This window comes from Melospiza georgiana, chromosome 11 (assembly GCF_028018845.1).
Source record: "Melospiza georgiana isolate bMelGeo1 chromosome 11, bMelGeo1.pri, whole genome shotgun sequence".
NCBI lineage: Eukaryota > Metazoa > Chordata > Aves > Passeriformes > Passerellidae > Melospiza > Melospiza georgiana.
Window position 1 is genome coordinate 413,165 of NC_080440.1, and position 25,188 is coordinate 438,352.

Below are 25,188 nucleotides of genomic sequence, written 5' to 3' on the forward strand. Positions count from 1 at the left end.
AACATACACGCTAATTTAGGCTGCAAATGGCAAGAGGCAAAGTAACTTCCTCCTCAGTTCCTGTTGCCTCAAGAGATGCAGATTTGAAGCTTCCTTAGCAGGGGTCTGATATTCAATTATCTAAACCCAGGTGGCCATTTTACTGATCTCAAGGCCATCGTCCAGTGGGGCTTTAACATTATCCTTGCATTTAGGAGGACATGGATCTAGAAGGGCTGAGATGGTGAGGGAAGGAATGAGTGAGAAATTTCCTTTTATTGATGGACCTTGTGCTGTCACTGGCTCTGGACCTCCTGCTGGAAATCTGAAGGGAATGGTGAGATCCTGGGCTCCTGTTTGGCTCCATGTTTCATTTACAGCAAGTATTTAGGGACCACTGAGAGTCACAGAGGTTTTATTTTATCTTACTCCTTAGTGTTTGTATCGCTTCTCTTTTTCTGAAAGCTTGCCAGCAAAAGCTTTTGCTGTGCTGCTGTTTGAGCCTTACAGTGCTGGAACTCTTACTCAAACTTCTGAATCAATTCCCATGTACAGTGTGGAATATCCAGCTGCAGATTTACCAGACTAGAAAACAGATTTCCCCTTTGTTTTTAGCTTCCTGTGGTGCAGTCCATAGCTCCTCTGAATGGCCCGAAGGCAGGAGGAACAAGAGTGACCATCAGAGGCAGCAGGCTGGATGTCGGCTCAGAGCTCCGTGTCCTCATCAACTCCTCCAAGCAGTGCACGGACCTCAGGTGGGAGCAGGGCTGGGGGCTGGCACTGGGGTAATGATGAGAGGTTGGTATTGTCCCCCAAGAAGTCAGGGAGAGCGAGGGTTTTGATGGGGGGCACCACTGCATGCTGGTGTGGCATCCCCTGCCTGCCCTTCCCCTGTGTGTGCTCGGGCCCAGCACCGGGTGCTGAGCTGGGAGCTGCCCTCAGCAGGCCTGCAGGAGCAGCTGGGTGGCGTGGCACTGGAGCGAGTGACATGCCAGCCAGCGTGTCCCCCTGTCATGGGGGGCTGCCAGCTGCCTGTCAGGGTGCGAGGCCAGGCTGCAGCTCGCCCTCCTGTCCCCGCAGCCGCACGGACAGCAGCATCACCTGCACCATGCCCGCCGCGGAGCTCACCGCGGCCGTGCCAGTCTGTGTGCAGTTCGAGAACAAGTCCTGTGCCAGCCACAACATCACTTTCAAGTATGAGAAGAACCCGGTTATATCAGACATCAACCCCAAAAAGAGCCAGATCAGGTGAGAGCCTGCCCTAGCTGAGGCAGCCTGGGAAAGGGGGGTCAGTTCCAAGGGGAGAGGGTGGGGACAGGGTCCTGCCAGGAGAAAGCGGCTTCTCAGCCCTGGGCTGGACAGGTATAGAGGGCGCCTTAGCTTGCTCTTGGGGTGCTCCAGGGTAACCCCAGCACAGAAGAAGAGGTGTCATACACCAGGACTGTACATAGCTTATTTTGATGCATTTACAAGTGGAAAAATGTCAGCCTTGGTAACAATACTGTGCACACCTCATGAGTGTTTTGGGTAGGCCCAGGTGGGGGCTCTATGAGACCCTGAGGATTTTTCTTGGCAGTAAAACTGCTGGAGGATGAGATTTGTAATTTTGGATTTCAACCTTCCCCGAGGTCACAGTATTTAATTTTTAAAGTGTGTTGCTTTTAGTTTCACATCTCAGTGGAGTTCTCAGACTTCTGTTCATTTGGATACCATAGTGAAATAACCACCCTCCTCACCTGTGGAGGCTGAAAAACCCAGGGCTGACTAGGAAATCTGGGAGGGCAGCAGGACATCGCTGAAAGCACAGCCAGAGCCTTGCAGGAGCAGGCTCTGGTGGTCTGACCCTCTTGGAACAAAGCTGCCTCTCTGTTCCCAAGCACAATGCCAAGGCTGCAGGCTGTGGGAATGCTAGGGGAAAGGCAGAGCCGTGACTCAGCCAGGCTTCCAACTGCTGAGCGGCAAGAGCAGTGTCTAAAAAGAGACAAGGGAAGAATGTCCTGCCTGCAGTCACAAAGGAAACCACTGGGGTGTTCCTCAGTCACCTTAGTCTGCTTCCTTGGTACTTAGAGCCGTTCCCAAATTTCAGAGAATGAAGATGGCAACTGCAGGCTCTCTCCAGCCTCTGGCGTGGCTCTTGCAGTCTGACTGCTTCAGCACCTTGCTGGACTATTGACCATGAGGTGCCAATAACTTGTGTAAAAATTTAGCTGGTTCTGATTTCTCTTACCATATTGATAAAATAATCCATATAACCAAAATCTAAACCAATGCAAAATTGTACACTAGTCTGCAGATGTGACAGGCTAGTGAGAAACTTGGGTCATAACTTCCTAGTGATATCCCCAGGCTTCAGAGAACCCTGGGACCTCGTGCCCGAAGTCACTGTGCCTGGAGTGCTCTTCAGATAACAGGACTTGTGAGTCTTGCCTGTTCCCTGGCAAATACTCCAAGAAAGTCAAATGTGATATGGGGAAGGTTGATCTAGGGTGCAGATGAGTGGTGATGGTTCTCCAGCCCTTGCTCTGCCTTGTGCACATTGGGGCTGCTCATTAATCTTGTTAGTTGACTGCACAGTGGGAAGCTCATGTGTTGCTTTCCCCCCAAGCAGATTCAAAACACAGCAATTTTCACATTTTGATCTAAATAATAACTTCCTGGAAGATGTAGGATGAGGGATGTTTCTCTCTCCAAGTCTCACAGTTCTGTGTGGGTTGCTGCAGGGCAGGGGCAAGGGGGGCAAGGGCAGGGGATGTGTCCTGGCCGTCACTTTGCAGGTCACTTCCATGGCCAGTGGCCAGGATGCCTGCTGCATACCCTGGCATGCAGAGGCTGCTCTTCTGGACTGTGGGAAGTAAGGGGGACAGCTCACTGATGCTGGAAGAGGCTCCCCCCTTTCCACCAGAGCATCTATTCCTCCTTCCTTCCTTTCTTCCGTGACACTGTGGTAGCTGTGTAGGTAGCTTCCTACTTCTGCTATAAGTAGAAGACTTTGGCCGTTGGGTCACATTTTCTGCTCAGGCAGCTTGGAAACATCTCTGAGAAAATGATGGGAGGAAGATGCAGCCCTCGCATCCCACAGCTGCACTGTCCTCTGCAGTCAGCCTCTCTTTCTTCCCTTGTGGCAGCGGGGGCAGGATCATCACGCTGGAAGGCAGAGGCTTTGGGCTGGTGCAGAACGTGTCCATGGCTGTGCGCGGCATCGGCAGGGAGCACACGGTGGGTGTGTGGGCCGGCTGTGCCCCGTGTGGGCCGGCTGTGCCCCGTGTGGGCAGGGCTGTGCCCCGTGTGGGCTGGCTGTGCCCCGTGTGGGCAGGGCTGTGCCCCGTGTGGGCCGGCTGTGCCCCGTGTGGGTCAGCTGTGCCCCGTGTGGGTTGGCTGTGCCCCGTGTGGGTAGGGCTGTGCCCCGTGTGGGCAGGGCTGTGCCCCATGGGTTGGCTGTGCCCCGTGTGGGTTGGCTGTGCCCCGTGTGGGCAGGGCTGTGCCCCGTGTGGCCGGCTGTGCCCCATGTGGGTCGGCTGTGCCCCGTGTGGGCCGGCTGTGCCCCGTGTGGGCTGGCTGTGCCCCGTGTGGGCCGGCTGTGCCCCGTGTGGGCCGGCTGTGCCCCGTGTGGGCAGGGCTGTGCCCCGTGGGCCGGCTGTGCCCCGTGTGGGTCGGCTGTGCCCCGTGGGCCGGCTGTGCCCCGTGTGGGCAGGGCTGTGCCCCGTGTGGGCAGGGCTGTGCCCCGTGTGGGTCGGCTGTGCCCCGTGGGCCGGCTGTGCCCCGTGTGGGCCGGCTGTGCCCCGTGGGCCGGCTGTGCCCCGTGTGGGCCGGCTGTGCCCCGTGTGGGCCGGCTGTGCCCCGTGTGGGTTGGCTGTGCCCCGTGGGTTGGCTGTGCCCCGTGGGTTGGCTGTGCCCCGTGTGGGTTGGCTGTGCCCCGTGTGGGTTGGCTGTGCCCCGTGGGCCGACTGTGCCCCGTGTGGGTTGGCTGTGCCCCGTGTGGGCAGGGGTGTGCCTGCTCCAGCTGTGAAGGTGCGGGCCTGGCCGTGCCTCGGGGCGGGCTGGGAGCGCTCTGGGCTGGGTTCTGACGGGCTCGTGCTCCTCTTTCAGCGCTGCAAGGTGCACACGGACACGGCCATCACCTGCCCCTCTCCAGCTGCCTCCAACGTCACTGCGGGGACCAAGCCAGCCCCTGTGGATTTCTACCTCAACGGGCGCCTCTACACTGACGAGCGCTCGGCCCTGGATGAGGAGATGTACCCCGAGGAGGCCCTGCACGTCAGCAAATTCAGCCTGGGCTACTACGCTGACCCCCAGTTCTCCACAGCCAAGAAGGAGAAGTGGATCAAGCACCATCCTGGCGAGCCCTTGACTCTGGTCATACATGTAAGAGGGTGGTGGTTACAGCTCTGCTTCTCTCTGCGTGTTGCCATCTCCACCCTGGGCAGCTCCTCAGTCCTAAGTACCAGCACGGGGACTGTCCACAGACACAGGACAGAGAAAGGTGTGGATGGGAACTGGGGTGGCAGGAGCAGCTGATTTTGGCTCAGCCTGCAGCTTCTGCACCTCTCCACCCCAGGAAATGGTCTGGGGATGCCTTCTCAGGCATGATGCCAGAGAGCTGCCTGGGGAGGGTGCTCTAGCAAGGGGCTAAATGAAATACTGGACATGTGGAAAAGAACTACAATGCCCTGGCCTGAAACCAGGCAGGTGCTGCAGAAGGGCCTGACGATAGGTGTTTATTCCTGCAGTAACAGATCATTCATTCTTCTCTTTTGGCTACTGTATTCAGCTCAGTGCACAAGGAAGTTGGGGTGCAGAAGCTGATTGGCCTGGACAATGAGCAATAGTAATTCAAAGGCCATTGTTTGCTGCAGGATATCCTAATGGTTTGCAACGTGCTCCAGAAATGTGCTCCCCCTTTCTCAGGTTTTGCAGGCGCATCCCCTGGCTGTCCCCTCCTTTGTACATCCTTCCCCCCTCCCAGATGGGTGCTTACATCCTTATCTTCCATGCACAGCAGGCCCGATCAAAAGCAGATTTTTCCAGGTTCCATGAGGGGCATGTTCATCCTATGCCCCATGCTGAGTGAAGAATGGGAAACAGGAAAATGGGGAATGGCCTGGTTTTGGCTTTCCTGCAGAGTGCTGGAAAAATGTCCTTGGTGAGGGAGAGTCTTCCCAGGTCTGCAAAACAGCAGGGAATATGGAAAGTAAGGCAGGAAGATCGATTGCCATTCTGACTGCTATGCTGCAGCCTGACATCCTGATTTTTTTCCTGCCTTTAGAAAGAACCTGACAGCCTGGGCCTGGAGAGCAATGAATACCAGGTGAAAATCGGCCTGATCTCGTGTGAGATCCAGATTGTTTCAGACAAAGTCATCCACTGCTCCATCAACGAGTCGCTGAGCTCCTCGGAGAGGCAGCTGCCGGTGACGGTGAGTGGGCTCTGCGGGCAGGGGGGTCCCTGCCCACCCCTGCCAGCTCCAGCTCACCCTGCACACCCCTGCCAGCTCCAGCTCGCCCTGCACACCCTGCACACCCTGCACACCCCTGCCAGCTCCAGCTCACCCTGCACACCCCGCACACCCTGCACACCCTGCCCACCCCTGCCAGCTCCAGCTCATCCTGCACACCCCTGCCAGCTCCAGCTCGCCCCGCACACCCCGCACACCCTGCACACCCTGCACACCCCTGCCAGCTCCAGCTCACCCTGCACACCCTGCACACCCCGCACACCCTGCACACCCCTGCCAGCTCCAGCTCACCCTGCACACCCTGCACACCCTGCACACCCTGCACACCCCTGCCAGCTCCAGCTCACCCTGCACACCCTGCACACCCCTGCCAGCTCCAGCTCGCCCCGCAGGAGGCTGCACAGGGGAACAGGGGCCAGAGCAGGCTGTGCTGCCGCAGGGCAGCGGTCAGCAGGCTGCAGGGGCCGGGCTGAGGGCTGCTCCGAGCCAGCACTGCCCACTGAGCTCCAGCGCTGTGCCCGGGGACGCTGCTCAGCTCTGAGAGGCACACTGAGGCCTCAGGCATGTGAGATGTTGTCGCCTGCACTGATTTCCTGCTCCTCATGGGATGTGTTTGGGGATTTCCTTGCAGCTCTAAGCCATCAGCTCTGCCCCACCAGCAGCAGGGCTGTGAGTGGCCATGAGAGCCCAGCCTTCACCCAGCTGGGTCCCTGACGGGAGGGTGACAGCAGCACTCAGGGCTTCCAAAGGCCGCTGCTTTCTCGCTGCTGAGTTCAGTGTTCAGGGCTGCAGTTTCTCTTTGTGTCTGCAACTGCCCACAGTTTGTTACTGTCCTGTTTTCCAGAGGGCTGGACTGAGCTGCTGTGCTTGCCTCAGTTTCCCTCGTGTCAGACCCAGCCCGTGGCCGCGCAGGGATGTGACCATGGCTCTGTGTATCTGGAGAGAAAATGCCTCTGGCCCCATGGGAGACCCCACTGCCCTCTCCCAGTCCGTGTGCCGGCAGGGGATGGATGGGGGCCTGAGGCATGGGCAGGGAGGGCAGGGAGAGCTGGAGGCAGCTGCAGAGCTCTGGCGCTGGGCTGCCCAGGAGAGAGGCACAATGCACTGCCAATTTGCTGACAGGATTGTCCCGTTTACTGCCAGCAGTCTGAGGTGTATGAAATTCTGTTGCAAACTGGAAACATGGAAATGCAGAAGTAACAGAATTTCTTGAGTCATCTTAACAGGAATTTTAAATGGGGTAATTTAAAAATATTTTTTTGTAAGAACTGAGAAACAGGAGAATTCCTTTGTGGAAGAAAAGGAATTTTTGAGTTTGCTAGTCTTGGTGTGATATTAACCAACCACAGCAAGTCCCCAGGAAGCAGGAGAGTGATACCCAGCCCTAAATATCACAAGGGTGTTCAGAGTGCACCAGCAATGAAGGTGCAGCTAGTTAATCTGCTTATATTCATACCTGTGCACCCTTACTAAACCTACAGGTGTGGCTGGGGCCCTTGCCTGCCATTCCACGAGTGGCTGCTGCTTTGTCACACACGAGAAATGGCTTTGGTGACACAGGGCAGGATCTGCAGGGGCCTTGCCTGGCTCGCACTGAGTGTTGAGTAGAGCTCTCCAACTACACTAGAGACACTCGTCAAGACATTCAGGCTCATCTTTGTTTATGACCAAACAGTTTAAGCATTGAATTAAACAGCAGCTGAGGGATTTTTTTTCTCTGAAAAATGCAAAAGGCTGAGCTGGTGAGGGAAGAAAGACTCAAAACACCTTAAGGAGCTGCCTCATTGCAGCATTTCAGAGGGAAAAAGTGGAGATCCTGAGGCTGGGCATGTGGCTGTGAGGCTGCTGCGTAAACCTGCCCGGGTGCTCTTGCAGTGCTGTGGCTCCTGTCCCTGGCCAGCACCATGGCTCTTGGACAATGTGCCAGGGTAGAGACCAAAGCTCTCAGTGCCTGGAGCCTTCCCCTGGCAGCAGCCATGCCCTCACCCATGCTCCCAGAGCTAGGGCCGGATTTCCCTCAGGATGGAGCTGTGTGTCTGGTGGTGCAGGTGGTGGGAAGATCCTGCTTGTGGGACAGCTTTGGTCCAGTGGCTGAGAGCTGCTGGAATTTCACCCCAGTGGGCACCTTCCCCAGAGGCATTCCATGACACAGGAAATCAAGATTAATTTTGATTAATCAAGTGATTAATTAAAATAATAGGATATTGGAGCTCTTTCCTACCTAATTTCAAGGTTTTTTTCTCAAGTTTCTCTCACTTCTCGTTCCTTGGGAGAAGTGAAACTCACATTTCCAGAAGCGAAAGCCTTGTGTGGTCATGAGTTTTCCTTATCAGATGATGCTGTGGAATCCTTTCATCCCAAGGGCCCAAAGAGCTGTTTGTAAACGGCACCCAGTAACTTGCCAGCCTGTGATGTGTGCTGGCCTCTTCCCTTCTGGAGATCAGGAGACCCAAGGACTGAGCTCCAGTGGTTTGTGCTTGTTGTCACAAGAAGTACAGGCTGGGAGCAGAGCCAGCACCTTCTGACACCCCTTTCACTGCTTTAGCCACAAGATCATTACTTGTCTATGGTCTCGTTTATTTTTATTCCATTAGTTTATTTGTATTTCAAGGACTTTAAAGTTGCTTAACCCTACTTCTTCTGGGTGGCAGCTGTTCTGATTTGGGAGGAGAAAGGCGAGTGCAGCAGGGCTCCAAGGGCTGTTCAGAGCCATAAAGAAGCTGATGATCAGTGGTAGTGATTTTCTAGTACGAGCAGCACAGGCAGCCTTGTGCAGTGCCAGGGGCTCTCCAGGAAAGGGCTGTCTCTCCTGGGGCAGGTGCAGTGGGGCCATGGGACCTGCAGTTCTGCCACCAAAGCCCCGTGCTGGCGCTGGGCTGGCACCACTGCAGCATCACAGCCTGCTGGTGTGGCCTTGGCACGCCCAGAGCACAGGAGGGAGCTGGGCTCCCTGGAGAGTGCCCAGGGTCTGGCAGTGAGGGGCACAGCCTGGCTCTCACTCAGAGTGAGGGTCTGCTGAGTGCTGCCCTGTGTCCCTCCCTGCTCCCAGCCTGTGGCAACCTGCTGCTCAGCTCCTGCTTTTCCTGCCTCCTTCTCCTTCCTCAGATCCAAGTCGGAAAGTTCAACTACACAATTGCCATGCTGCACCTTGGGGGAGGAGAAACCGCCATCATTGTCTCCATCGTTATCTGCAGCATCCTGCTGGTCCTCTCTGTTGTAGGTAAGGGAAAGAACGAGGTGTTTCCAGGCTGTGGCAAGGTTTTTCTCTGTGCATGTGGAGGTGTGAACTCTGAGTGCTGCAGTTGTGCAGTACCTGAAGCTAGTCTGGGTGCAGCAGGTATGGCACACAGCTTGTGCCAGGACCACAGCTCCCTGCAGCACAGGGCTTTTCCTGGCTGAAACCACAGCTCAACTCTGTGACTTCAACTGTGATATTTATAAACTTACCCTTTCCCCCAAATACTCAGTAGTTACTATAATACAAAAGAAAGAAGGATGTGAGAAACTGATCTTGGTCACAGGCATGATTGGTCCCAGACCATTCTAAAGCTGCTCTTAGGCCAAGATCCTGTCATCAGGAGCAAGCAGTGGCAGGTGTCTGGCCGAGTAGGAAGAGCAGAGCCAGCATCCTTAGCTGCAAATCTGAAGCAGGCACATGAGTGTACGTACCTGGCTGGAAGCTGTGCTGCACACCTTTGTCCTTGGGCTAGGGTCCCTGCTCATCACATGCCCAGAATGACTGTGCAGCAAGAAACCTGCCAGTTCACAGCAGATGAGGCTTTAGAGTAAGGATTTAATTTCTTTTTAACAGAGGCTCTAATGCACCCTATTTACTAGCTGTATCACCCATCATTAGAAACATATTTCTGGAGGCATGAGAAGACTGTCAGATATGAACACTGTAATACAGGTGGCAAACGTCCTCAATTCTGTATTCATTAATCAGCTGGAACACATTAATACACAGTTAAGCTGAATACCGACAGCCCAGACCTAAATTGAAGATGACAGTTACAGCATGATCATTAAATTCCAGCTGGTTCTACTTATTTACAAATAATTGACAACTGCCTGAGCAGATACCACTCTGGTGGTAGGTGTGAAACCAACTCTGGGCTTAGCTTTCTGCACTTGTGTCAGACAGAACTGCTCTGATCCCAGTTGCAGCTGCTCCTAAGCCCAGGTCCAAAAGGCTTATTCTCTTCCTCGTTTCCAGCTCTCTTTGTGTTCTGCACAAAGAGCCGCAGAGCTGAGCGCTACTGGCAGAAAACCCTGCTCCAGATGGAGGAGATGGAGTCGCAGATCCGCGAGGAAATCCGCAAAGGTAAGTCACTGTCTGGGTGCCGAGGAACCATGGCTAGGAGCAAGATGTCAGGTTAGCAGGCTTGAAGCCATTCACCTTGTGCTCTGTAGAAGTTTATAGAACTATTTGTAGGAGAATTTCTGTGATCGCCTGTGAGTTTTTACAGGGTTTGGGAGTGAGGCTCAGTGGCTGGAAGCGTGGCCCTGCCACTGTCCTGCTGCCTGGCTTGGACAAGCCACTGATCTCCAGTGCCACCAGGTTCTCTGCCCTGGGTTGATGGCCCTTGGCTGTGTCAGAGGGTTGCTTGAAGGTCACACTAACCTTCAGTGTGCTTTCCTCTTGGGCGCAACAGAAACTGCAGCATGCTCTTTGTAGAGCAATGGCAGAAGTGTTCCAGGTGTTGGCACCCGCCACCCCACAGTCCATGATCATGCCACATCGGCTGACATCCTGTGCTGAGGGCACTGGGGCTCCTGGGGCAGAGAATGTTCTGTCAAGCTGGGGCGAGGTGTACAGGCTGATGGTTAAACCCCGATGGGAATGTGCTGCTCAGAGCAAACGGCTTCAGCCCCCGCAAGGGCACGGCATGGCAGGGGCAGAGATGGGATGTGCTCTGCTTTCCAGAGCCAGCCTCTCTCGGCTGATGAAGGACTGGGCTCTCACCATCTGTGGGTCTCTTTGTACAAGGTTTTGCAGAGCTGCAGACAGACATGACAGACTTGACCAAGGAGCTAAACCGCAGCCAGGGGATCCCCTTCCTGGAGTACAAGCACTTTGTCACCAGGACATTCTTCCCCAAAGTAAGGAGACAGCGCGTGTCACGGGCACCTCATTGCTCCCAGATATGTCCCACCCAGTTTAGGGCTCTGCTACAGGGCCTTTACAGTGTCACAAAATCATTCCACTGTTATGTATTTACTTGTCACATATTTCAACCTTAATTACCATCAAAAGTGGAGCCGCACCTCCTGGGGTGTCACACAAGATCAGGCTTGCTCGCACATGACAGAAGCTGGAGGCAGCTGTCCCAGGAGTTGCTCTGGCTTCCTGTTTGGGGCCATTGCACACCTCCTGTGAAAGAGCTCTCACACAATTACAGTGCTGGGGTCTCCTCCCGAGGGCTCCAGTGTCACCCCACTCCATTCAGCAGAGGCTGAAGGGTGGCTGAGGGGTGAATTGGCAATCAGGAGAGGGGCTTTTTGTCCCATGCAGGGTGCCCCCAAGCGTTCCCAGCAGCTCAGCCAGTCCTCGGGAGTTCTTTGGATGTCTCTGTCTCGCCCTTCCTGCCTGTCCAAGGTTGTGTGCGTGGTGCTCCAGTGAGATGTCCCAGTCTGTGTGCCCGGGTCCTGCAGCAGACGTGCTGGTGCCGCCGCTCAGTCCCCGGCTGCTCTGCCTGTGGCTGTGTGCCCTTCACTGCGGCTGTATTTCACCCCAAGGCACTTGTGTGTCAGTGCTGAGGACTGAGATGATGATTTATGACTGCAGAGTGTTTCATTAGTAGCTATTACTCAGGTTTTTCAGTTACCCAGTCTCCATATCTCTGCACACTAGAGGCTTTAAGATTCAGGCTTGTATATAAGTGCTAGATATTTAAACATTTATCCCATCTGTTTTAAAAGTTACATATGTTGAAACACCCAGAACTCCTCTATTTTGATATAGTCTTCTGTAAGGCTTTCTCTTCTGGGAGTTTTCTAGCTGTCACATTACTCTATTTGCAGTCTCCTTGCCCTCGCAGCCTTGCATCTGAGCAGACGTCTGCCTCCCCCTATCCTTGTGGTGTTTGCTCATTCAGGAGGCTCTTGCAAAGTGTTTCAAGGCTCCATAAGCCAGCCCCGTGCATGTCTTTGGAATGGGTGGCTTTAGTCCCAGTGACATGTCTCCCCATCTTATTCCCCTGAGGTGCACAGCCCACAGGTGCCCTCCCCTAACGCTGTGCTTGGTTCCAGTGTTCCTCTCTCTACGAGGAGTGCTACATCCTGCCATCCCAGCAGCTCAGCTCGCAGGTGGGCTCCCAGGTGCAGGAAACACATCCACTCCTGGTGGGGGAGTGGAAGGTGAGTAACCCACTAACAGAACCAACACTTTTGTGTATGGCTAACCATGAACACAGACCAGCACTGGATCAGCTTTGGCTGGCTGAAGAAGGCAGATCTGTGAATCTGCTCTTGCATGGAGAAGCATTGGCCTGGGATCCTTCCTGGCTCTGTAACCCTGCGGCTGCAGTAAGGTTTCCCTAGAACTTCTGAAAGCTGACCAAACCCAGCCCTCTTCACCTCTCCTTGTACAGCCACTAATTGTTTTGCTAGCCCTCAGCCACACTTGCTCCATCTGTCTCGTAGTGGGGAGCCCCAAACTGGCCCCAGTGCTCCAGGTATCCTCAGGAGTGCTGAACAGAAAGGAATGGCCACTGCCACTGACCCAGCTGGTGTTCCTTGCCAGCAAAGCTGCTGGTTGTGTCAGGTAGAGGGAAGAAGGGCTCTTCTACGTAATGTCTCTGTGCTCAGTAGGGCTGTCCCTGCCGTCAGGAGGGATAAAATGTGGAGGAAAACAACAAGCAGGGCTTTCTTAGTCTGCCATCTAAATTTTTGTTCAGGTCCCTGAGAACTGCAGACCCAACATGGAAGAAGGAATTTCTCTGTTCTCCACCTTACTCAACAACAAGCACTTTCTCATCGTATTTGTCCATGCTCTCGAGCAACAGAAGGACTTTGCTGTCAGAGACAGGTACAGGCTTCAGAACCAAAGACTTGTCTGGGACTGTGTGTTTCAGTGGATGGTTGAGTCACACTTGCCTACACATTTCTGCTAGAGATGGGTGGCTATGAACCCTGAAGTGTGCAAGCTGACCTGAGGTCCTGCAGCACTGAATGAGGGTTGGAACTTCTAATACCATTAAGAAGGTTCATGAATATTGTCTGAAAGACTGCCTTTGTGTGTTGGGTATTTTAGTGCTGGTCAGCGCTTCAGTCTCGTTGGGGCTTGAGTCCTGTATCATTCTGTGTTTCAGGTGTAACCTGGCCTCCCTGCTTACTATTGCACTGCATGGGAAACTGGAGTATTACACCAGCATCATGAAGGACCTCTTGGTGGATCTAATAGATGCTTCAGCTTCCAAAAACCCCAAGCTTATGCTGAGGAGGACAGAATCTGTGGTGGAGAAGATGCTCACCAACTGGATGTCCATCTGCATGTACAGCTATCTCAGAGTAAGAGAACCAGTCCTGCTGTGGTGGGAGGAGGGAGGAGGGATGCAGGGGGTAGCGTAGGCCCTGACACTTGCTAGCAGTGCCACTCAAATGGTCACTAACACTTGGCAAATTGAATGATTCACGTGTAGGAAAGCAACCTGAAGTTCAGTTGTTTCTCCAGTTCTGCCCAGGATTTTGGTGAGCTTAGTCTTCATGGTAGCCAGAGCATGGATCAGCATTTTCACTGTGCTTGAGAAGAGTCATAGAGGACTGAAAAATAAGCAGAGTGGCTGGAGGTTTTGGGGCCCACGTGGTTTTGTGCTGTTTCTGTGGCCAGTCAGTGTGCCTGCCTCAGGAGGCTCAGAAGGGCCGAGGGCACCACGGCAGGGGCTGCTCTGTGTCAGTGCCCACTGGTGTGTGGGGCCTCTGATGCAGAGGCATCCTCGTGGTTCTGCACAGATCTGAGCAGGAGAGCTGGGGTGTCTCTCCCAGAAGGCTGAGGTCTTCTCTCGGTAATGAGCAGGAAAATGTTTGGCATCTCAGAGCCATCAGCAGTCCATCTGCTCAGTGCTTTATCTCCAACATTTGCCAGTTCTGTTTGGAATTCCCCAGAAGAATTGAGCAATAACTTAATTGATTCCACAGCAGTTAATTGGAGGATACCCCATTATGCCCACGGGAAGAGCCTTGAAAAAGCCTTTGAAAAAAAATCTCTTTTCCCAAAGTGTTGTCTGCATCCACAGAAGCGGTTCTGTATTGTCTGCATACATATTGTGATGTCTTCTTATCCCAGATGATCACTTTTTGTCCTAAAGCCAGTGGTTTTGTAGTTCATAATCTTTCATTCTAGCCGACACAGTTAGCCAGTCTAATAAAAGAAGAGTTACAGGAGTGGATGAGGATGACTGTGCCAATGTAGCCCAGCTACCCACCCTGTAAGGATAGAAAAGAGAAAATTAGTAAATTTTTTTTTAATCTTCAGATTTTGTTCCTGTAGTTAGCCCTGGAGAAAAAAAAAGTGCTGATTTTCCCTTTTGGGGAGGGGAGACCACATGTGAGGCATCTGATCCAGCTCCAGCTTGTGCTAAAAATGGACATTGTGCAAGAAGGCTTTCTCAGGGAAAAAAGAAAAAGAGGAAAGTGGAGCCTTATCACGTGGGCCTGAAGGCTTGAGCACATTACATGGCTCACTAATGGAGAGGAGCTCCACATGCAGGCTGGGCTGGGGCCGGGGGGCTGTGGCCATGCCCGGGGGGCTGTGGCCGTCCCCAGAGCTGGGCAGTGCTGCTGTGGGCTGTGGGCTGTGGGCTGTGGGCTGTGAGCTGTGAGCTGGCTTCCCCCAGCCCGCAGAGCGAGGATGAGAACAGGGTATGGTGGGAGCAGGGCTGTGAGGTCCTGTGAGGTGACCGGGTCCTTTGCAGAGCTGCTGGGCTGCTGGCTGAATGTGCATTTTCATCCACCTGCAGCAGGTTCTTGGCAGGGGCTAAGGCTACACACTGTGTTGGCAGTCCCCTCCGGGGCTCCCATGTCCAGCCTGAAGCCATGGCACTGCAGAGCGCTGCTGCAGCCTCCTTCCTGTCTCTGAAAGCAAATGCACAATCAAGTTGATTTCCAGGAGACTCTGATATCTCACACGCTCCACAGTGAGGGTGGGATCAGAGGGGACACTGAGCTGCTCCTGAAATACGAAAAGGGAAAATAATTGATCAGACAGGAGTGTCTGGAGAGAAAGTTTATCCCAGGTGACACAAGCCCAGCTGTGCAAAGGGACAGGAGCTTGATCCAGATCAGCAGAGCTGGCATCTTCCCCACCCCACAAATGAGGATGGAGCTGCTGTGGTGGAACAGACAGCACCTCCTTCCACACGGCTGGTGTCAGCTCAGGGCTGTGATGTAAATGGCAGTGATAGCCAAAGGCCTCCCATGTGCCTTGTGTTCCTAAGGATCAAACTCTGCTGCCTTCAGAGAGGCATTTCTTGGTTAAAAAGAAGGCTTGCCTGCCTGTAGCTCTGCTCTGTCAGACATGTGATGATGGGCCTGGTTTTCATTCCTGAATTATCCCCATTAATCACAATGTCTATTTGAAACAGCTGCTGTGAAAGTCCCCGCCGTTGTGCAGTGGAAAAATTCCAAGTGCTTGTATTTTCCCTTGTAAGTCAACGCTACATGCTCAAAACATTTGTTTCGCATTAATGCTCTGCCTAACAGCCCGTCCATTTGTGTTTTGGGGGAAAATGATTTGAAGGAGCTGTCTTCAGCTGGGAAAGAGCTGCTGGCCACAGGCATTCGTGCCTGCACATGTGGAGGGCACCTGAAGGCGGTGGAGTCCACTGGCAGGGCTGGCTCAGTGTGGGAGGGGTTGGGATGGGCTGGCAGGGGCTTGCTGCGAGGCACGGGGGCTCAGAGGAGACTTGCAGCATTTGCACAATCAATGCAGAACTCTGTGGCTGCAGAACTGAGTGAGAATTGTAGATGAAATGGTCCACGTCTCTACTTTGTGCTACAGTTTTGGTGGAAAAAGCTTTAAAAGAAAGCCTTCTCCATGAGCTACCATGGTACCATTGTGCCTGGCTCCTAACAGGGTTGGGGAGTTAAAGGAAAAGTAGGAATTTGGCTTTTATGTCTGGGTCCAAGCTTACCCAAATTTTGCTTGTGGGATGGAGGTTTTTCATTTCGCAGAATGCAAACAGATAATTGTCCCAAATTTAGCAGGCACTTGTGATAAGCAGCTGTTTTCTGTGCTGTTCCTACCCTAGGCTCACCAAAACATTTTGGAAATGGCTGTAGTGTGTTCCTGGGAGGACATCTATAATAACTTGTCAGAGATGTGTTAATAGGGCAGCAGCATGTGAATCCAGTCTGTGCTCTAAACCTTTTTGTTTTCCCAAGCATATAAAACCGAAGCCCTCCCACGCTCCGTGTGCGTGGAACAGTTCAAGTCCTGCCAGCCTGAACTGTGCTTCCCATTACTGCAGTTATTTCAGTGCCCTGGGTGGCTTTAAGGGCCCATAACAGTTCAGTCAAAAATGAAAATGAAGTCTCATTAAAATACATTCACAATAGGAGGAAAAAAAGGCCCCAGACTGTGTTTTTTTAAGTATTTTTTTGTCCTGAATCAGCACTGATCTCTTCTGGTTAAACTTCCTTTCTCCTAACTAGCCAAGTCCAAAGACAGTTTTGATTCCTTTCCAGATGAGTTTTCTGAACAATGCTGGAGGTTTCACAAGTTTGCCATTTTATCTCTAGTCCCTGCCTGCCAGCCCTTCTTTTCCCGCTTTGAAATTTGCTGTCTGATTAGCACTTTTGCAGATTTCCCTAACATCCCACGGTTCCTGAGCCTGAAAGCCAAAAAGCCAAACCGAAATAGCATCTCAGCGGTGTAGCGCTGTGTGCAGTGGAGCTGTGTCCCCTGTGGGGACATTTGGCCCGGGCCAGTGCTGCCCGTGCACCCTGCAGTGGCTGCAGTGACCCCCAGCCCCACGGCTTCCAGGGCAGCCTCGTGTGAGCAGGAGGGTGCCCCAGGGCCAGCCTGACCCACGCAGCCCATGCTCATTTCAACCCATAACAGCTCCCATATCAGCAGGACTCGCCCTTTTTAAGGTTTCTGGAGACTGCAGTCTCCCTATGGCTGGAGCTGCCCATGGCAGGGATGGGAAGGCTCCAGAGCCCAGCCTTGAGTTTAGCCTCAGGTTTGTCCCTGCTCACATGGGACACAAACAGGGTTCCTGTTGGTAGCATGGCCAGTGTCAGAGACTGATGATCCCATCTGCAGGGCCAGCCAGTGGTGCCTGCAATTTGCAGTATGAGGGCAGTGGTACTGCAGCCCAAGGAGGTCTCCATGTCAGTGTTGTCCCCTTGTTATATCTTGCTTCTGCCTTTGTCTCCAAAATGAACTCTTTGTCTTCTGCACATTCTTCACTCCTTGTGATGCTCAGCTTCTCCACTTCCTGACTCCACACCTTCCTCTACATTCTGAAAGCCATGCCTTCCTGCATTCCAGCACCCACAGCCCTGCTCTGAGCCCATTTTGTGCTGCCTGCTCACAGGAGCGTTGCAGGAATCATTAAACCCCTGCAGCAGACCCAGAGAGCTTCCCAGTATTCATGAAGTTCCCCTTGACAAGGAAGTGAGTGCCCTGCTGGCACAGACGGCGTGTGCCCACTGACAGCCCTGCTGTATCACCCTATCATCAACCGCACCAAATGCAGCGCATCCAAATTGACATCGAACTAATTGCTTTAGCAATTAGCAATTTTATAGGGCAATTAGAATAAAAGAATCACCAAGTTTTAATTAAGAAGCAGATTGAACAGGATTTAGCAGTTCCTAGCTGAGAAATATCAAAACCGTGGGGTATCTGTTGTCTTGAGCAGGCTCTCAGATGGCAGGCCTGTGTGTGCAGGGGGGAGGCTCAGAATGCATAAATGTACAGAATTTGCAGTTGCCTCTTTGGAAGAAAATTGAACATGAGCGTTAGGGAGAATGGGATGTACTCTAACACTGAAGAGTTCCTTAAGAAAATAGCTTTGTTTCCCTCGCACATCAGTGCGGCAGGCAGAAGTGGCTCAGAAATTTGGCATTAAACTGCGTAGCTGAATCACATCAGAAATAGATGCTCCCTGTTATATTTTTCGTTCTTGCTGCAGGAGTGCCACAGTTCACCTCTCTCCCATGAACTTAGGTTTGATGAATGTAAAGAGTTAAATGGTGTGTTTGCCTGCTGTCACATGGGAACAGCTTGTTGACCTTGATCCTCTGTTTTGCTGTGATGAGGGCTCTGCTGTGGTATGAGAAGTATGAACGCTGGCTCCCAGAGCCACAGGCCCAGACTGTGGGCTGACTCCCATGGAGTTCAGTTCAAGCCAGGCTGTGCAATGAGGGGTTTGCCTGACATGTTCATTAGAAAGCTGGGTGCCCAAATATCTCTGTTCTTGGATTTTTGTGCACACCAACCCTGTCTTGTCCTGCTGAGTGGAGCATGTTGTACAGTCTGCACCCTGTCAGATTGCAGGAAGCATCTCTGTAGCACAGTATGCTAGATTCTCCCTGTTCCTGTGTAATTCACATGTAAATTAATGCACATTTGCATTTTGCTGAGTATTATGTGTGCATGTCCCTGCTCAGCACAGCCGTGCATATGCCCCTGCCTTCTGAGCAGCACCCCAGCTCTGCCCCTGAGACAGCACGGGCTGGCACAGCCCTCGGTGGCATTCCACAGCTCCGGTGCTTGCTGCAGAACTTGGATGGGGTGTGTTGATGCTGACAGCTACAGCATCCCCAAAAACGGCCTGCGGCTGTTGTTGGCTGTTGTGTCCTCTTCCCCATCTGCGCTGTCATGTTGCCACAAGTCTGAAAACTTCTGAGCAGCCTCAGAGAGAGGCAAGTGGGAGCTGGGGGGCAGTGGTGCCCAGCAGGTGTTTGCAGCACCTGGGGTGGACTCGTTCCTGCTCCCTGGTATGCAGAGACACCTTCACTGTCCACACAGAGCCTGTCCCTGCTGTGTTGCTGATGGACCTGTCACGACCAGGTCCAGTTTGCTGACTTGGTCTTCTTTCCTTTCCCCAGGAGACAGTTGGAGAGCCCTTCTTCCTGCTGATCTGTGCCATCAAACAACAGATTAACAAGGGTTCCATCGATGCCATTACAGGGAAGGCCAGGTACACCCTCAACGAGGAGTGGCTGCTGAGGGAGAACATAGAGGCAAAGCCGAGGGTGAGTAGCCATGTGCTGGGGCTTCCCCGGAGCTGGGGTGAGAGGGAGATGCCATGCTCCCAGCGTTTAGGTCTGCACATCTGCTGAGAGGAGGACCCACCCAGACAAAAAGAGGAGAGGGTTTCTTATAGAAAGAGTTGCTCTCCTTGCCCTGCAGCATTGGGCTGCAACTGAGGCAGTAGCTGTGCCTCCCTGGTCTCCGAGCAGGTGTCTGTGGCAGCCTGTAGGCCCTCACAGCTGCCTGTCTTGCTGTCCAGGAGCTCTCAAGGGCTCCCTGCACTGCAGCAAACCCATCCTGCAGCAGGCTTAGCACTGGTTAAGCATGGATGCCGTTGCATCAAGCAGAGGCTGAGCAATGAGCTTTGGTGGTCCTGTTAATCACCAGTTGGAGCCAAGCAACTGAGGACACGGCTGGTGTCCTGGGGGCTGGCCCTTCCTCCTGCCTGTGGTGGTCAAACCCCATTACCAAGACAACACAAGAGGGGGCTGCTCTGTTGCTCCCTGAGTTCTCCCACCTTGGTCAGCAGAGCCCTCAGTCCCTGAGGCTGTACATCAGTGCTTCTCATGCTGTAAAGCATCAATGGCCACATTAGTTCAGCCTGATTTCCATCAGCATGGTGCCCAGGGCACACCAACCAGAGCTGTGCAGACACCACAGGTTCCAAGCATTCTTGGGAGAGCCAGGCAGATTGTTCCTAACACAGCCTCTCCCTGCAGAACCTCAATGTCTCCTTCCAAGGCTGTGGGATGGACTCCCTGAGTGTCAGAGCCATGGACACGGACACACTGAGTCAAGTGAAAGAGAAAATTCTGGAGGCCTTCTGCAAGAACGTCCCCTACTCGCAGTGGCCAAGGGTGGAAGACGTTGACCTCGGTAAGGACCAGGTGCAGGGCGCCAGCCGCTCTGTAAAAACAGATGAAGCACCTGTAGTTGTGCAGCAGCTGTTGGTGCCTGTCAGAGCAGTGGGTGAAGCAGCACGGACAGGAGGACAGACACCAGGGCAGCCATGCAGTCCCAGACCCCCGTGCCCTGCCTCCTTCGGGCTGGGGTCTCACTTCTCCCCTCTCTGTGTTCAGAGTGGTTTGCCACCAGCACCGACAGCTACATCCTGCGGGACCTCGATGACACCTCGGTGGTGGAGGACGGCAGGAAGAAACTCAACACGCTGGCACATTACAAGGTAAAGCCAGACCCCTCAGGGGAGCCCTGCCTCCCCGGGGCCTGCCTGGCCTCCAGGGCGAGCTGCGGTTCCCCTCCAAAACGGGTTCATCAGGAACAAGCAGAGAGGTTGCCATAGCTCCGTGAGAGCTTCCAGGGAATAGACATCTGCCCTGGCGAGAATCTCGTTAATATTGCAACACACAGAAACTAATTAACACTCTTCATGCAAAACAAGTTATTACTGACAACAGAAAGAGGGGGGGAAAAAGCTCTTATTCCCAAGGGCCACCAGCCTGGCTGATTGGTATCACTGTGCTCTTGATCCGCACTCCTGCTGAAATTGCAGCTACAACTGTCACTGCCTGAGAGCAGGGGCTAGGGATACTATCGAGGAAGTGAGGCCAAAAATATGAGGAAACATGGTGAATCAGATTGTTTTCTTGACTGTTTTTCTGTTTAAAATTAAATGAAACCAGAAATACTTAACGATTTTCATATTCCCTGGTATGCCTGGAAGCATAATCTTCCCTGGTGTGTAGCCGTGCCTGGAAAACAGAAGTGGAGCTGAGTGCTGATGGCGTGGTTATCGGGGCAGCAGCCGTGCCGCTGGCACGCTGCCCCCAGCACAGCGGCTGCACCAGCCCCAGGCTGCCACCACCCCTTCTCCCCTCTGGGGAATGGCAAACCAGCCCCTGCACAGCCAAACTCTCCTTCCTTTCCAAATTACCTGGTGTCGACATCCAAAAATGTACCTTAGATACATGTATTTGCCCAATTCCCATCGGGTTTGAGAACCTCACTGTCTTGTAATTGTATTGAAAATTCCCTTTCCACACAATGAGGGACGGGGGCAGAGCAGGGCAGGTTCAGGGGATGTTTGTGGCAGAACTATGATTGCACCAGCATCCCCCAGCTCCTGGGATGTCCACAGGACCAGGGAGGCACTGATAAGGCCCCTATCATCAATGTGTGCTCTTCCCTTCCTGCACAGATCCCTGAAGGGGCATCCCTGGCCATGAGTTTGACAGACAAGAAGGACACCACGCTGAGCAGAGGTAACATCTCACTCCTCTTCCCTGCTGCTGATGACTGGGCAGGAATGCTTGCATTGTCAGGGTGGTCTCTGGCTGGGGATGGTGGAAGACACTGCCAGCTCCCGTTCCTGGGTGCTGGGGATGCGGTGGCTCTAAACGTGTGCTATCCAATCTCCTCCCTCTGCCTCATGGTGCTCTCCCAGCCCTCAAGGTGTTTGCACCTTTCCATCTCACACCCTCACTGGGAGCTGGCATCCAATCTGTGCTGACAGAGTGAGAAAAAGGAAGAATCCGAAATCACTTGGTTGAAAAAGTCCTCTCCCTCCCAGTTATATATATTCAGTCCTTTGCCAGTGCATTTCTAGGTTTCAGGCTGTGCTGAATGAAAACAGAACAAGTGAGACAAAAATCCACATTAAACAAGGAATTTCAAACCCTGTTTCCAGGCTGCCTCCAGAGAGCCTGGCTCTCCAGGAGTCCTTTGTCTGCTGTGGCAAGGAGCTGCCCTGGTGCTGAGGCTCGGAATAGTCCTGGGAGTGTGGGGCACAGCAGGGCACAGCAGGGCTTCACAGTGCAGGAGTGGCCCTGTGCTCACCCTGCTCTCGTGCCCTCTTGAGTCTCTCTTAAAATATCCCTCAGGTCCCCCTTAAAGTATCTCCTAGGGGACTTTGTCACAAGCCTGATAATGCCATAAACAACCGCAAAACAAGGAGAAACGGTGAGATCACTTGTGGTTGATAACACCAACTTGGTGTTGGGATTCTTGGGGTTCAGATGCCTCTTGACATGAGGGTCACCAGTGTAGGTGGATTTCAGTTTGGGCCCCCCTGACTGAGCCACTGTGTCTCTCTTCTTTTTCACAGTGAAGGATTTGGACACTGAAAAGTACTTCCACTTGGTAAGTATTCCTCTCCTGGCTGCAGGGATGATGGCTGCATGTGGGGGCTGCTGATATTAACTTAAATTATTTCTGTGGTCTGTAGTGCAAGATGTGATGAACAAGCTGCGTCAGGCCTCATTAGTTCTCTTCAGCAGGGTTCAAAGAGGCACAGAAAGGTGATCTGTAGATAAGCTTTATCTGTAGATAGACTGAGGGACGTGATAAAGAATTACTGGGATGGCAGAGAAGTTGCTGTGTCCGATGGAGCTGCTGGCAGCACAGAGAGCTCAGGGGCGAGGTCAGAGCGTGGCACAGTGTCGGTGGTGGCGTCCTGACACCTCGGCTGTCACCTGCCGGGAGCTCCTGGCATCCTGCCTGCTTCCTGGGCTCAGCAGGCCCGTGGGCTCCTGCTGCTGCACCGTGCTGGAAGTGCCAAGTGCTAAATGCTGCTAAAAGCTGTTATGAAAAAAAGGTGTCATGGACAACAACAATATTTTATAGCCTGGTTTGAGGCTTTTTTTTCTCTGCAAGCATTTCCATGCTCAAGTGGAAGCACACATGCACACACACACATGCAGAGCAAGGAGGGAGAAGGGATGGAAAGCCAACTGTTCACATGTGAAACAATGCCAAGATGGATGTCAGTTGCTTGCTTTGTCATTATAGAGAATAATTCACTGACCTAACCAGTGGAATATTCATTTTTGTTTTGAAAAAGCCAGCATTCCTACATACTGTGCTTTTTCCAAATCCAAGCAAAGCTGGTTTCTGCAGAAGCCATGTGCACTGCTGCTGGGAGCCCAAGGTGCAGTGCAGCCCAGGGGGGCAAACAGGCCAGCATGCAGAGGAAAATGGATGGGTTCATTTCCTTCATCTAGGGTGAGACAGGCAATAAAGAGCACTGGAGAAACAAATGTCATAAAAATTAGTATTATGGATCACTTTTTTTAAGCCATATAAGGGTGTGTTTAGAAAGTAGTAACTGCTTTTTAATTGAATTTTATATGCGGTTGAAATTCTATGCTGGAAGGAAAATTTAGTGGGATGCTTTCAGGGAAGAGGGCTCTGACCATGTGCTTTATCTGGAACCAGGTTCTCCCAACTGACGAGTCAGTGGAACATAAGAAGTCCCACAGACAGAGCCATAGGAAGAAGGTTCTTCCAGAGATCTACCTGACACGGCTGCTCTCCACCAAGGTAGGAGCTGGGTCACCCCCGTTCTTGGCAGGTGGGATTGTCTGTGGTCTGTAGGGAGAAGCCTGCTCCAGGGAAGGAGCCCTGCAGGGCTGGTTGCTCCCCAGAGGCAGTGGGACCCCTCTCCTGCATGGCTGGAGCATGTTTAGTGGGGCTGTCGGGCTCCTCGGTGTCCCTCCAGCTTCCCAGTGCATCCTTGCTGCTGTGTGATGCCCCACAGGACCTCCCTGCAATGGACTGGCGTCTGTGCAGACTAAAGGGATTCTGGCTGCCTCAGGGCTTGAGATGCATAGCTGAGACCTGAGGCCATCTGCCCAGAAAGAGATGCTGCTGGGACAGGAGATGGAGAGGCTCAGCTGTGGGAGCAGGAGAAATGTCTGTGTGATCTGAGGTCAGATCTGGCCCATCTTTAATCCCAGCATGGTGCCTCACTGAAGCAAAGATCACAGGGATGGCCAGCAGTCTCTAGTCTTCTCTGTCTGTGGTGTACAGACCAAGCACAGATGTGAGATCCCAGCAGTAAGAAAGAAAATCTCGATGCCAAAAGAAATTAACCCTAAATGCAAATTTATCATATCACTATCCACAAACAAACTGTTCCCTCCCTGCTTCAGCATCCCCTCTCTCTTCTGACTTATCCAACTGGCAGCAAAGGGTTTCCCCTGGTGTGCAGCAGTCCCAGCCCCTCTGCTGTTCTCCTGGGCTTGGGTGCTGCTGCTCTCCCCAGGGTCCACTGTGTCCTTGTCCTGCAGGGGACACTCCAGAAGTTCCTGGATGACTTGTTCAAAGCCATTCTCAGTATCCGAGACGATAAACCACCCGTGGCTGTGAAGTATTTCTTTGACTTCCTAGAGGAACAGGCAGAGAAGAGAGGCATCACAGACCCTGACACTCTGCACATCTGGAAGACCAACAGGTTTGGAAAAGGAAATCTTTCTTTTCTTCCTGCCATCTCTTGGGAACAGCAGCTGCAAAACCCTTGTGTCCTGCACTAATCATTAGATTTCTATAAGTAGAAGAGGGACTTGGAAAACAGGGAGGGTGGCAGAGAGGGCTGTGAAAGATGAAGCCAAACACAGGATTGGAGAGCTTTGAACAAATATGAAGCCCAGGGGAACGGTGAGCTGAAAGAGGAGGCATGGGCAGACAAAGGGCCGAAAGAACTGGCACACACAAATAATGAAGGGAGAAATAGGATGATGGCAGACAGCAATGGTGTCAGCTGCAAGCACTGGAGATCTGAGACAGAGTCCAAGACCATGTCAGGTCTTAAAAATGTCATGGAAATATTAAAACCCACATATTTGGATCCTTTTCATTTATTTTTCTGCCTTTCCAGCAGGGGTCTGTACCGGGGGTCATTAAATAGCAGAACCCATCCTCTCAGCTTTCCTCTCTACTACTCCCTTTCTATACACTGTCTTTCCTGCATTTCCACCCCTCTTCCTCTGGTACACAAAAATTCATCTCGTGTGTGTCCCCGGATCCTTCCTTTGCAGCCTACCACTGAGGTTTTGGGTCAACATCCTGAAAAACCCCCAGTTTGTGTTCGACATTGACAAGACAGACCACATTGACGCCTGTCTGTCCGTGATCGCCCAGGCCTTCATCGACGCCTGCTCACTCTCCGACCTGCAGCTGGGCAAGGTACCTGCAGCGAGGGCTCCTGCCAGGGACCCACGGGCCTGGACCAGCTGGGGGCAGGGCCTGGCAGAGGGCACCAGCCCGCAGTGGCCGTGGCCAGCGTGGGGCTGGGCTGGGCTCAGCACACCAGTGCACCAGAGCCTGCTCCAAGCAAGCACAAGGCTGCAGGAGCCGGGTCCATCTCCCACCCTCGGGCCCCACGCACAGTCCCGCAGGGCTGGCTGGCTGGAAGACATCCCATGTGCATTCTCTTTTCTCCCACTGCCTTGGCTGAGCACAGTGCTGACATTTGAAACTTCCTGACATAAAAAAGTTTTATTAAGAAATGCTGTAAATCACCCCCACTGCCCCCCACCCCAGAGGCTGGTGGTGACACTGTGTGACTTGGGGGACACCCTGCGGTGAGGGGGTGGGCGCTACACCCCCAGCCCCAGAGCTGCAGGAAGCCTTTGCTGGGAGAGGTTAATGCTGGAGGAAGATCTAATGAGTGCCTGATTTTTTGTTTGTTTGGGTTTTGGTCTTTTTTTCTGCATGTGTTACGAAACACCTACGATTTGTCCTTGTCAAGTGGCAGATGAGGGGAAGAGGGGTCAGCTGGAGTCAGACAACAGATGGAAACACTTCTCTGGAATACAAT

The 25,188-nt window shown here is 53.0% G+C and overlaps 1 protein-coding gene across 1 annotated transcript in view; it reads left to right on the forward strand.

Annotated features, from left to right (window-relative positions):
- Nucleotides 1-25,188, forward strand: part of PLXND1 (plexin D1) — a 66,716-nt gene that overhangs the window by 35,804 nt on the left and 5,724 nt on the right. The window contains exons 15-33 of the mRNA XM_058031938.1: nucleotides 595-734; nucleotides 1,060-1,227; nucleotides 3,105-3,195; nucleotides 4,066-4,341; nucleotides 5,243-5,392; nucleotides 8,537-8,651; nucleotides 9,648-9,755; nucleotides 10,422-10,534; nucleotides 11,684-11,791; nucleotides 12,331-12,461; nucleotides 12,745-12,943; nucleotides 18,491-18,637; nucleotides 19,355-19,511; nucleotides 19,715-19,818; nucleotides 20,791-20,854; nucleotides 21,697-21,731; nucleotides 22,806-22,910; nucleotides 23,660-23,823; nucleotides 24,407-24,554. Of these exons, the coding sequence (XP_057887921.1) occupies nucleotides 595-734; nucleotides 1,060-1,227; nucleotides 3,105-3,195; nucleotides 4,066-4,341; nucleotides 5,243-5,392; nucleotides 8,537-8,651; nucleotides 9,648-9,755; nucleotides 10,422-10,534; nucleotides 11,684-11,791; nucleotides 12,331-12,461; nucleotides 12,745-12,943; nucleotides 18,491-18,637; nucleotides 19,355-19,511; nucleotides 19,715-19,818; nucleotides 20,791-20,854; nucleotides 21,697-21,731; nucleotides 22,806-22,910; nucleotides 23,660-23,823; nucleotides 24,407-24,554 (2,523 nt within the window). The remainder of the gene's footprint in view (nucleotides 1-594; nucleotides 735-1,059; nucleotides 1,228-3,104; nucleotides 3,196-4,065; nucleotides 4,342-5,242; nucleotides 5,393-8,536; nucleotides 8,652-9,647; nucleotides 9,756-10,421; nucleotides 10,535-11,683; nucleotides 11,792-12,330; nucleotides 12,462-12,744; nucleotides 12,944-18,490; nucleotides 18,638-19,354; nucleotides 19,512-19,714; nucleotides 19,819-20,790; nucleotides 20,855-21,696; nucleotides 21,732-22,805; nucleotides 22,911-23,659; nucleotides 23,824-24,406; nucleotides 24,555-25,188) is intronic.